Below are 13,237 nucleotides of genomic sequence, written 5' to 3'. Positions count from 1 at the left end.
TTATGCACTGCTTTAAGAAGAAATTCGGGAATGAGTTGCTAATCAAGGTAATTAATATTTATTCAGTACTTTCTATGTCAAAGTCATCATGGTAAGGTGATTTGAGGTAGAACTTGGCTGAATATTGCTAAAAGTACTGAAAGCAACAGAAAAGATGAGTGTATAAAAGGGATATCAATGGAGGTTCACAGTCAGAGTGAACATAGGGTAGGGAGGGGGATATGATGAACTCTTCAGGGATAGAGATACTGCTGCCAAACACTGACACATAATTCAGTAACAGCATAGGGACAAATGGTAGAGTCTAACAGAAGAGTAAGGGGAACTTCAACCAGGGGATAGAAGTCCAGGGCAAATAAGAAGTTTGTGAGAAATAAATTATAAGAAGACTACATGTAATTTTAATGTCTCTTTCACAAATACTGACAGATTCTCTGAATATAACCCTAGTAGGACCAAAGACCTGGACACCGGGCTTGTCTATTAGACCAGTCAATAGCTCCCTACTTTTACATGTTTAGCTCTCTTTAATCCTGAATGCTTAGAACAGCTGAACAGTTTTAGAAACTATGTGTCAACATTCTTCTTCTTCCATGCTGAAAGAGATAGGGAAAGGAGAATTATAAATCCCTGAATGTCTATGCTCAAAAATTAAATGAGGCCCAAGAAACACAGAATACCTTTTTTAATCCACAACTGGCCTGAAAAGTGACATTCAGTGCACCAAAGAAAACAAAGCTATCAAAGGAGGGCTCCTGAGATATACACACCCAGCTATTCTGGGAGCTCAATTAGAGGCAACCCACAAAATCTAGCTGGCCTTGAATTTCATGAAAACAACTGCTTAGTTAAGTCTTAATTCTTTGGAGGTAAGAGGCCTGATGAATTCTGCTTCATGTTTAAACCCTTTAACATAAGGTGTACCAAATCATTCAGAATAGATGCTCTAAAACTATCTGGAAGGATAAGCTACAGAAGAATATTCAGAAAAGTCCCCAAGATTTAAAATATGAAAAATATACAGGCTGTGAGGAAGGGACTTCCGGATGCTACAGGAGACGGGCTTCTGGATGTTTTACTTTCAAGTTACAGAAGAAAATTGCCCATGATATAACTAGAGGCATGAATCTCTGGTGTGAGAGAAATACCAGAAGCCCAAATGTTCAGCATCTGGCTTTCAAAACAGGGACATCTGACAAGGATATTAACCTTCAAGAACCTTCATTTTTGATCATTCCTTATACTTACACTAAAGGTCAGACTTGCAATTCACTATGGATTCTGCTGCTTTTGGTTTTTTCTACTACAGGCAAAAAATGCTGGACCTTGGGGTTATCTACACAACTGGTTTGAGCTCATTTATTTTCTTCCAATGTCATATTTTACAATTTTATATAGTTTTAAAAATTAATAATCTTCCATCAAAGCTTCCTTTAATTTTTTATTTTTATGTCAGAAACAGGAAAAGACAAAACCAAGAGCAGAGAGTCCTGAGGATAAGCTATGCCTATAAGAAGGGTGGCTAGCTAAATGTCTTTGTAATTAGGTAGTATGCATGGCAAATCAGGGAATGACTCTAGTATTACACATAAGGTGTCAATCCATATGTGATTTTTCTTAAGCCAGAGGAGCCAAAATAGCAGAAGGAGAATTATAACCTTTGGCGGGAAGAGAAAAAATTCTGAGGCTCCATCGCTACAAAGGGAGGAAGAGTTCTTTCAGTTTTATTTTGAGAAACTTGAAAAATGAATGTCTATATCCAGCTCTTCCTCCCAGAGGTACCAACCCTAGCCTTGTAGGACTTGCAAGGTTCGTGGCAGGTTGTACTTCCTCCATACTTAGAGATTTACTTCCACCTGCATGGTTTTAGCACCCACAAGCCTGTTCTTTTTGTGCACTTAAAAATATCTTGAGATAGGCTCAAGATCTGCCTGCACTCTAGCTGTCCAAGTCACCTTAAGAACCAATTAATGTTTCTGTTAGTACTCTGGTTGCCTGGTTTTGGGTAGTCTACCCCAAGATGTTTTCCCACGAGCTGTCAGGTTGTAGGGTGCAATTTTGCAAATCCCAAGATTTTTCAAGAACATATACATGTCACAGCAGAAAAGCCTACACTCTAAGCCTTAGTTTCTTTCTGTGAAATTACTGTTGTAGAAATCAAACACGATGTTGCCTATTCAACCCAGTGGCCCAAAATAATAGGCTTCTTAAAGCATCTTCATAACTTCTATCTTAATATTCCCATGAAAACAAGGATGGATATAAGAATGGGCTTCTAGTAAACCACCAACTAAGATTATGCTTCCCAGACTTGGGTCTAGGATGTCTCTCCCTTTAAAAGTAAACAGAATTATTTTCAAACAGCTTTAAGAAAACTGGACCTGAAATGTCCCCCACTACCAGGCTGGGTCCACTTGGGCAGCAAATTTAGATATGGTGTAACTGCTCACTATCCTTAAAAACAGATGTTATACCAAATGCAAGAACTAAAATGTACAAATTTTCCTGAATACATAATGTCAAAAAATGAAACTTAAAACATACATACCCATATATGCTGCCCAATGAATTGCCCGTCTATCTTTCTTGTCAAAAGCATTAATATTGGCACCTCTAGACAAGAGTAGTTTGACCATCTGTAATAAGAATAAACACAGTTTCATCAAAATTCAGAAGAAGAACTGTTCATGAATATCCCTTATGATGACTACTCATCTCAATCTCTGTGGCACTGAATTTGTGTGTTGTAGACTAAACAGTGAAGACCCTTTAACATAATTCAATAAATAATAGGACAAAGTATGAAAAAAAGATTTACAATGCACGTTATTGAAGTCTGGCATCAGTATCTTTTAAAGATGCCCTTTTGTGTCCTGTCCTGGTATTTTATGAACAAAGAAGTACAAATATGGGAAGTCTAAAGGTGGAATATTTAACAACAGGTTTTATTTCTTTTAATAGCCCAAAGTGCTGTTAAGATGTAAAGTGCATTCTTATCCCAGAAATGTCTTAAATTTAATTCAAACACAAACGTAGTATCTATAATACGGTTAGATCCAAAGGTCACTGGGTAGTCTACTTACCTCATGATGTAGTACCTCATAGATTTCTATTCTGTCTAACCATATTTATGATAAGTTTCCCCACAGGAAAGGGCATTCCATGTTCCAAAAAAGGGGACGTATCTTGCGACCTTAACTGCAGTGAAGGCAAGGATTCTTTATGTTGCAAAAACAGAGGAACAGTGAAAACAACACTGCAGCCACTAGCACTCAGGCATGGAATCTTGGGAATGTCACTTTATCTCTGAGTTTCTGTGTCTGCAACAAAAATGAAGGATGGGCAAGCTGGCCTCAAAGGTTTTTTTTGTTACTCTGTATTCCCTTCTTTACTAAGTCTTTTATGTACACATAAACCTTACTCTTTACCATGACAATATCTAACATGAAGCAATGACTGTTGTAGAAGATAACTAAATACTGGGGTGCCTGGGTGGCTCAGTCAGCTAAGTGTCCACCTTCAGCTCACATCATGACCGCATGGTTCGTGAGTTCAAGCCCTGTGTCGGGTTCTGTGCTGACAGCTTGGAGCCTGGAGCCTGCTTCAGATTCTGTGTCTCCCTCTCTCTCTGCCCCTTCCCTGTTTGTGCTTACTCTCTCTCTCTCTCTCTCTCTCAAAAAAGAAAAAAAGACAAAGAAAAGAAAACTAAATATTAATTTTCTTAAATTATTTCCTTTCATGGTCTGTTATCAAAGAATTCTTGACTAAACATTGACAATAAATGGTAAGAAAATATTTTCTAATCTCTGTTTTCCTTTTTTACTATCTTTCTGGGAGCAAAATGAAACTGCTCTATCTTTCTGGATTATTTTTTCCACAATGCCAGAACATACTTTTCACATTGTGTTTAGCTGGCAGTGCTCTCCTTCATCTTCTGTTGTCCTTTGACCATGAAATTCAAGTGTATAGGGCTATATCTGATATGTAAACTTCAAAATTTGAGAATGTTGTATCACAAATTTTATCATGAAAAGAAGTCGAGGGTTTGCTAAAGGCAAAATTAGACAAAAATGAGCAAGACGGATATTTCTGTTTGCTACTACCATGGATTGAGTGGCTAAAAAGGGCAAATTCATTAATAATTAGACTGGTGAGTGGGAGGATGATGGGAGAGAGAATCACTGTCTAACTGAACACTACCTACCTCACCATGTCCACTAAAAGCTGCATGATGTAATGCGGTCCTCCCCGCTCGATCAGACACGTTTACATTACTTAGAAGAGGTACCAAAGCTTCAGCACACTTTACAGCTTTATTAGCAGCAGCGATGTGTAAAGGGGTTTGCCAATTTTTGTCTCGAGCATTAACATCTGCAGAATGCTTCAAAAGTACCTGCACTGCTTCCTAAAACATATGAAGGTAAAAGTTACAAAAGACAAATGAGTTAACAGTTTTAGAAATTATATATATATAATATATACAAATATTATATATATTAAGGAATCATATATAATTTACATACTATATATATAAATTATATATATTAAGGAATTAAAATTTCCTAAGGAAATAAAAAGTCTGGCAGAACCTGCTATAAATGAGTTGGATTTATTCAAGAAAATAAAATATTCTAAACTAAAGGCAGTACTACTCAGAGCCATTATAAAATGCAATGAGATAAAACATTGCCCTTTTCTGTTGTCCAATTAAAGGCATACCAACATTAAAATGTGCAAGAAATACTAACAAATATTCTTTAAAAACATTCATCAGTTCTCGTTTTTCTAGATGGCAAGATACAATTAATTTATACTCTAAATAGTTTTAAAGAGAATTATTACTTTGACAATAAATACATAAAAATTTAAAACATACTGTCTCCCAAATTAATATACACGTTGTATTTTATAAAAGGAGAAATCGCTAGGATCTGGAGAGAAACAGACCAACAGGTAAATAAAGAAACAGATGCTGTGATGCTAACTGGTGAGAAAGTTAACAGGCAATTTAAGAGCTTAGTATCCAAAGGGATTTGTCTTCCAGAAACACAAGGAAAACTTCACAACACATCTATAAATTGGCCTCATGGCTAGATACTAAGGAATCCAGTATGCAATCTACAGTAAGCAATACAGTCAGAACTAAACTTAGCAAGAAGTTTTTCCTTGTAGTAATAATCCTATCTTTGGCAGATGAATGACGAACTATGTATGAAATAAAAAGGCCCAGAACAGAAATCATCTCAGTTCATTTACCAGGTAGAACTATTTAAGTCTAGTAATAATGACCCTTGGTTTTCTTAAAAAAAAAAAAAAAAAGTACATGAAAAGTGCTCGAAAGCATCAAATAACTGTAAGTAGCGAGGAAGACTAAACAAAATACTATCATCTCTGATTCACACATAGCTTTCAAGGCCTTTCAAATAAAAAGTAATCAGAACTGTCTGAAATATGGGAAACAGCATAAATACTTATTAACAGGACTGACAAAGGCTAGAGAGAGGCCCAGTAATCTATCAATCTGCTAAGGAAGTCAGACAGTCATATACATGTATATGTGCGTATATATATGTATAGGCCTAGTCTAGACCCCACAATTCCACTCGTTATCTGCCCAACAGAAATTTAAAAAGACCCATCCAAGTTTTATTCATAACAGCCACAAACCAGAAATGCAAACAGCCATTAACAGGAAAATGGATAAACTATTGTACATCCATATAATGAAATACTCTTCAGCAATAAAAGGAATGAACATTCAATTCACGTAATATGGAAGACTCTCAAAAATATTAAGTTGGGGGCCCTGGTTGACTCAGTCGGTTAAGTGTCTCTTGGTTTTGGCTTAGGTCATTATCTCAACAGTTCGTGAGATCAAGCCCTGAGTTGGGCTCCGCACTGACAGCACAGAGACTGCTTGAGATTCTCTTTCTCTCTCTTTCTGCTCCCCTGCTCTCAAAAAACAAACAAACACCCAAAACCAAAAGACAACCAACAACAACAAAACTTAAAAAAGTATTAAGTTGGGGCGCCTGGGTGGCGCAGTCGGTTAAGCGTCCGACTTCAGCCAGGTCACGATCTCGCGGTCCGTGAGTTCGAGCCCCGCGTCAGGCTCTGGGCTGATGGCTCAGAGCCTGGAGCCTGCTTCCGATTCTGTGTCTCCCTCTCTCTCTGCCCCTCCCCCGTTCATGCTCTGTCTCTCTCTGTCCCAAAAATAAATAAACGTTTGGGGAAAAAAAAAAAAAAGTATTAAGTTGAACAAAAGAAGTCAAGATACAAGAGTACATACTGTATGGTTCCATTTTTATAAAGCTCTAGAATAAGCAAAATTATTCTATGGTGGAAGAAATCAGAACAGTGGTTGCCTCGGGGACAGGCAAGACTGACTAGAAAGGGACATGAGGTAACTTGCCGGAGTGATGGAAATCTTCCATATCTTGACTGGGAAAATGAGTAGATACGTTACTGTAAATTATACTTCAATGAAAAAAAGGAGTATAAAGAAAAGGATACAGACAGGAAGTGGTACAAACACACCATCAGGATTCTCCAACTCAAGAAGGGTATATTGTGATTTGGAGGATAAAACTAACATTATCCTGGGAAATGTTAGTAGATATGTTGATGGATGTACTAGAAAATAATTAAAAACAAAATGAAGAATTTATAATTGGATTAAGTTAGGCAAACAGTAGGAATAAGTGCCAGGCTTCCCTTATTCATTCCCACTCTGGAATTCACAGTGTATACTTCTGAAAAGTATGGAGAATATTTATGTTCCATTAGCAAGAAATAGAAAAATCAAAACTATTTTTTTGTTTTGCTGAAAAGCAAGAATAAATCCAGTTAATGGTATGTGAGAGTGGGTAAGACGGCACCTAAGAAACGCTATAAACATAGTTACCAAGATCCCAGAATCAAGACAGACCAAAGTTTGAACAAGGGGTTCACTACTATGGACCAAATTGTGTTCCCCCACAATTCATATGTTGAAGCCCTAACACCTCCCAGCGTGACTATATTTGGAGACAGTGTCTTTGGGAGGTAATTGAAGTTAAATGAGATCATAAGGGAGGCAACCTGATCTGATACTTTAGAAGAAGAGGAAGTGAGAAAGATTTCCCCCCCCCCCTTTCTCTTTACCATGTGAAGATACAGTAAGAAGTAGCAGTTTGCAAAGCCCAGAAGATAGCCCTCATTAGAAACTCTGCTGGACCTTGATCTGGGACTTCCTGCCTCCAGACTATGAGAAAACAAATTTCTGTTGTTTATGCCACACAGTCAATAATATTTTGTTATGGCAACCCAAGCTGACTAACGTATCCACCATTTATCATTCACAATAGGATGTCAGATCACAATAGCAGTAATCTTTGAAAATTCAGAAAAAAACAAATCTCTACAGACTAGAGGGAGACATTAAACCAAACCAAACACGCGGATTTCTAGAAATTACAATCAATAAGCCTGTTGTCAGAACTAGTAAAACTCTAGATCATATTATCAGCACATTATAAGTATTTAGAAAATAATATAGGAATAATAAAAGGTATATATGGTTCCACTAATGATAAACATTACCATAGCAACCTTAATTCCAATTTTTCCATTATTAGAGGCTATGTATGTGTAAGAAATACTCCAGGTATGCCTTGACTTTAAAAAATCAGCTAAGTAGGGCACTCGGGTGGCTCAGTCGATTAAGCAACCGACTTTAGCTCAGGTCATGATCTCATGGTCCATGGGTTTGAACTCCGTGTTAGACTCTGTGCTGACAGCTCAGAGCCTGGAGCCTGCTTTAGATTCTGTCTGTCTGTCTGTCTGTCTGTCTGTCTGTCTCTCTCTCTGCTCCTTCCCTTTTCATGCTCTGTATCTCTCTCTCTCTCTCTCTCTCTCTCTCTCTCTCTCTCTCTCTCAAAAATAAACAAACATTAAAAAAAATTTTTTAAGAAAAAACTCAGCTAAATATCCTATGACACAGATTTTAATAAAATTATGACATATGGGGTGATGACAAAAGGTTAAATAATTTTGTCCAAAGAGTATTTATTCATTGCTTGGGGTCCACCTAGAAGAGTTTCTACAGCACTAGCTGTCTGTGGCTCTGCCTTTTTAAAAGCAATTCTTACCATTGATTTGAAGTCAGGCATGGGAAAAAGAAGGGCTAACACGTTCGCAAATAAACGTAATAGTGGGAGGGACTGCTAATATCTCATGTGATAATATAAATTTGGGGTCTTGACAGAACTAAGATGTAATTCCTAAAGTTAAAAAAGTAAATGTAGGGGCGCCTGGGTGGCGCAGTCGGTTAAGCGTCCGACTTCAGCCAGGTCACGATCTCGCGGTCCGTGAGTTCGAGCCCCGCGTCAGGCTCTGGGCTGATGGCTCAGAGCCTGGAGCCTGCTTCCGATTCTGTGTCTCCCTCTCTCTCTGCCCCTCCCCCGTTCATGCTCTGTCTCTCTCTGTCCCAAAAATAAATAAACGTTGGAAAAAAAAAATTAAAAAAAAAAAAAAAAAGTAAATGTGTATCTTCCAGAGGATTTAGCAGTGTGATGTGGCTTCTTAAAAAAAACAAGCTAAAAAAAACAAAACAAGAACACACAAAAAGCCCTAATACTCAGTAATCAATTTATTCAGAAGAATACTCAGCATTGAGAGAGCTAAACTGTATGCTCTGACTTGAAGAATGGCAGTCACAAATCACCACTGGAGATGAGATGAGTCAGCCAGCCAATACGATGAGGTGTGTGGAAGCCATGTCACTGAGGGAGAGTGAGGAGTTTAGGATTTGTAACCCAAAGCAGCCTTTCTCAACCCAGGTAAAGTGCAGGAATTAAGCACTAAGGCATCCTCTTGTGACGAATTAACTTCTCCACTATGTTCTATGATGGTGTTAGCTTCCAAAGGCCTTGGAGGATTGGCACCCTCTTTAGGGCTTTCTTCTCTCACAGTACTTCAAAAACATAAACCAAAACTGCCTAAAATTTTGTCTTCTCCATACCCTTCTGTGGCTATATTTCCTTATTCAATGAAATTAAGTACAGCACTCTTTTGCTCTCAGGATGTAGTAGAAAAAATGAAAAGAACATGGGTGCAACTGGTATTCTTGACTAGGTTTCCTACAAAAGAATACTACTACACAGCCCAGTAACTTTTAGGCTGAAAGCATACTCAAGAAACTTATTAAGATCACTGCTTTCTAACCTACAGCTTGCCTGTAAGTTCAGGCTAAGTACATAGTTTTAAAAAATCAGCTGTTAAGTCTTTGGGCAGAACCTGCAACCTTCCTCTAATATTAATTACCTTAAGAATTTCTGGTCTGTTTTACAATCTCTACAAATATGCAAAGTGTCCCTTATGACTTAATTTGGCAAAACTCCATTAATTTTAATAATCATATTCCCAAGGGTCATACTAAAAACTGGATAGGTATGACTAACCTATTAATAGGTCCCAATGACAGTAATGTTTATCTTCCTTAACTGCGTTGTTTACAGAAACTCTTTATAAGAGGGCTAACCACAAACTTAACATTACCAAGGAATTTCAGAATTCAAAATATTTTGGTTAATGTCTTAGTTTTCATGATAATCCCCAGATCTGCCTAAGATCACAGAGCTAGAAAGTGGCAAGTGATATCCGTAGCCAGTTTCTCCAGATCCAAGTTGCACATTTCAGCAGCTACAGCACATCACAGACCCAGATGTGGTAAGATGTGCTCCAGTGCACCACCCACGGTTCTCTCCCTCCCGTTCCTCCCAACTAGGAGGCTACAGTACAGCTAACAGACTGCCGCAGTCACGTTGCAGGGTTTGAAATCCCTCCCAGCCGCTCACCCTCTACTTCTCTTCACTTGTTTAATTCTTGTTCTGGGTTCAAGATGTAGTTCATGAGAAATACAAAGAAGTGAAGAGATAAGAGTTCTCTGGACACAATGCATTTTTAAAATGCACCGAATACATTTTAGAAAGAGTAAAATGACAGAAAAAAGAGGGTCTAGGTTTTCATCCCATTTCTGCTACTCAAAAGTTGAGTGGTTTCTGGCAAATGATGAACTACAATTCCCTCAAAATATCTATCCTACAAGGATGTCATGAGGACTAGAAGTATGAAAAACATAAAAATGAATGTTCTCCAAAAATGTCAGTTATCTTGAAGAGTAAATAGTATAGGGTTACAAATAAGAAGAAGCTGTTCTTCCCCATAAGACACCTAGAATTTTTAGGTTATATATTTAGAACTGGTAAAATGTGAGATCGAGCAATGTTTTTGAAGCTAATTTCATTGTTTAACCAAACGATACTTCAATGAATCGCTATATACTGCTGAGATTATTTCTTGATTACACTCAGCAGAACCTCTGCAGCCTGTCCAGTAGAGATAAGATTGAGGAGGATTTTATAAGATAACAAATAATTTCTCTTGTAGGACATATACAAGGAGGGTTTTCTATTCTTTGCTATTTCAGACTCTTCAAGAGACCTTAGTCACAAAAGAGAAATGGGGAACACTTAACTTGGTTTGTACAAATTCTAAAGTCAAATAACCAATCTAGGTATTTTCAGTTGCTTTTTCCTACTTGTGAAAACACAGAATTTTAATATGGGCTCACAGGCAAGCCTACTTATAATGTTTTTATATATGATGTATTTACTAAGAGAAATTTCATACCTCACTACAAGATGCAACTGCTCTGTGTAAAGGTGTCAACCATTTGCTGTCTTTGGCATTAACTCTAGCTCCTGCAACAAGAAGAAAAAAATAAATTGAAATATTTTACATAAAATATTTTAAATAAATTTCCTGAAATATTAGTTATATATAGTCCAAATTGGGTAACAACTGAAAAAGTAGTACTTCATTTTTTTATACTTTCTGCTAATAAATTACCATTAAATCACAAAACAAACTTCTCCAATAAGGTATTAGCTCTTTTTATTAAAAATAAAAGAAACATCCTTTTATATATAGACTAGAAAAGCACCTTTATACAGAGCATATTAAAGTAAAAATAAGATCCCATTTTAAATCGTGTCTTAAAAAAGTCAAATACTTAATAAGAATACTCCTATGTAAAACGCAGACCATTACAAAGTCTTCATTACATTTCTTTACTAAGAATCTATCATGGGGGCGCCTGGGTGGCGCAGTCGGTTAAGCGTCCGACTTCAGCCAGGTCACGATCTCGCGGTCCGGGAGTTCGAGCCCCGCGTCGGGCTCTGGGCTGATGGCTCAGAGCCTGGAGCCTGTTTCCGATTCTGTGTCTCCCTCTCTCTCTGCCCCTCCCCCGTTCATGCTCTCTCTCTGTCCCAAAAATAAATAAACGTTGAAAAAAAAAAAATTAAAAAAAAAAAAAAAGAATCTATCATGGTATAAAGCAATATAATATCAAAATAGTTCTTCAATGAGGATAAAAACTGCATTAGGTATTCCTGTGTAAAATGGATACAATGGCTACCGACTTAAGGAAAAAAAACTGAGAAAGAAATGAATGAACCCACATGTCTTTCTGGGTTACACCTAAAGGTTTAAATGATTACAAAAATATCAACTACGTACAGTTATTTAAAAATCATTGCTGGGGCACCTGGGTGGCTCAGTCGGTTAAGCATCAGACTTGGTTTCAGGTCATGATCTCACAGTTTGTGAGTTCGATCGAGCCCTGTGTCGGGTTCTGTGCTGACAGCTCAGAGCCTGGAGCCTGCTTCAGATTCTGTCTCCTCTCTGCCCCTCCCCTACTCACACACTGTCTCTCTTTCTCTCTCTCAAATATAAATCAACGTTAAAAAATTATAAAAAGTCACTGGCAATGGATAAAAATTATCCTTAATAGAATATAAATACATTTAGTGAGACCAAAAAAAAAAAGGAGGGAAAAATCTATTGGCTATATAAAATCCACTGATTTTGTACCTAAATCCCAACCAAACAGAAGCAGCAACCAAACTGTAGCATCAGTATATATCTAAGTAAAAACACACAGCCCCAGCTCTTAAAAGTGTAGAGGGACTGGCAATAAGTCCTACACTATAAACAATCCTATATTTATATCCAAGATCATTACTAGCTAGTAAGAAAGGCCTTTAGATATCTAGTCCAAACTCCTTATTTTCTAGATGATGAAACACAGGTACGGCGGATAGCTTAACATCAAAGTATAGTAGAACCAAGGCTAAATTCAGATGTCTAATGTTTACACTGTATGTTTTGAGTGTGAGGTTCCAGGGAATAATCAAGTGCAGTGACTCGAAGTTACAGCTCTAATAACTACTAGCTATGGGTTCCTAACTAGCTGCGTGATCCCTCTCAACCTGTTTCTTCATCTATAAAGCAGATCTCCTAATACCTTGTTACAAAGATTAACATGATAAACACACAATATATGTATATTAGAATAGATTTAAAAGTCTTGAATGTGAGAGAAAAATGAAATGAAATGTAAGTGTATAAAACCATCCACAAATGTAAGAAGTTGAAATTCTGAGAGTAGCTAAACTCTGAGCAGTGACAGCGAGGACATTGAAAGAACCAAGAACCAACATGAGAGCTTTTCATGATTGTTCAGTTAGGCTTTGGGCAAAAGACAGGGGCTCAGCAAAATGAAGAACAGCTACAGAGAGTAGTATAATATTCATGTAATAAACATCTGAACAACCATCTGCTAGGCTCTTGGGAGACCAAAATGGTTAAAACACAGACTGCCTGAGTACAATAAAGTCAGCATTTATTTTGTGTAAGATCATCATCAAAAATCATCATGTAGATAGTGCAAACATTTTAAATGTTTACTGGTTAGGAGGTTAGAGTCCTTAGAGACAATAAAGGGGCAATATAGAAGCTAGGCTTCTTCATTCTCCCATTTATCTGGTTGGAATTTCAATTGTTCTCCATTATCCTTGTACCTCTCTCTACAATTTTTTATTTATGTGCATAGTTGAAAGGCAAGAATTGGCCTTAAAGCCTCAAAGGTAGTGACACACTCAGAAAAGACAAGTACTCAGGACAAAGGCAGAAAAGAATGAGGCCTGATTATGGACCTTCAGCAAATGGGATGGGTCAAAAGTCTGGCTGCAGATATTAATTAACAAGGAAATAGAATGTGGCTGTCATGAAAAATGAGAAGAATCTTTATGTGCTGATAAAGATCTGAGAAATAAAAAGTGAAAAAAGCAGTGAGAACTGTTTGAATAATATTCTTTAATTTTATGTAGAAAATGGAAGAGATAGGGGCGCCTGG

General features: G+C 37.3%; 1 protein-coding gene across 8 annotated transcripts in view; it reads right to left on the bottom strand.

The window, feature by feature from the left end:
* The window catches only part of ANKRD28 (ankyrin repeat domain 28), a 200,057-nt gene that overhangs the window by 57,662 nt on the left and 129,158 nt on the right, over positions 1 to 13,237 (bottom strand). For 4 of the 8 annotated variants that reach the window (XM_040480133.1, XM_040480134.1, XM_040480131.1 and 1 more), the window contains 3 exons: positions 10,672 to 10,742; positions 4,205 to 4,405; positions 2,549 to 2,636 (listed from right to left, as the gene is read on the bottom strand). In XM_040480133.1, coding sequence (XP_040336067.1) covers positions 2,549 to 2,636; positions 4,205 to 4,405; positions 10,672 to 10,742 — 360 coding nt within the window. The remainder of the gene's footprint in view (positions 1 to 2,548; positions 2,637 to 4,204; positions 4,406 to 10,671; positions 10,743 to 13,237) is intronic. The other 4 variants (XM_040480138.1, XM_040480136.1, XM_040480137.1 and 1 more) reach the window with 1 other exon arrangement.

The sequence above is a fragment of the Herpailurus yagouaroundi genome, unplaced genomic scaffold (assembly GCF_014898765.1).
Source record: "Herpailurus yagouaroundi ecotype Mexico unplaced genomic scaffold, PumYag 159, whole genome shotgun sequence".
Taxonomy (NCBI): domain Eukaryota; kingdom Metazoa; phylum Chordata; class Mammalia; order Carnivora; family Felidae; genus Herpailurus; species Herpailurus yagouaroundi.
The sequence above is the reverse complement of the archived record's forward strand: the minus strand, read 5'-3'. Positions and strand labels throughout refer to the sequence as shown.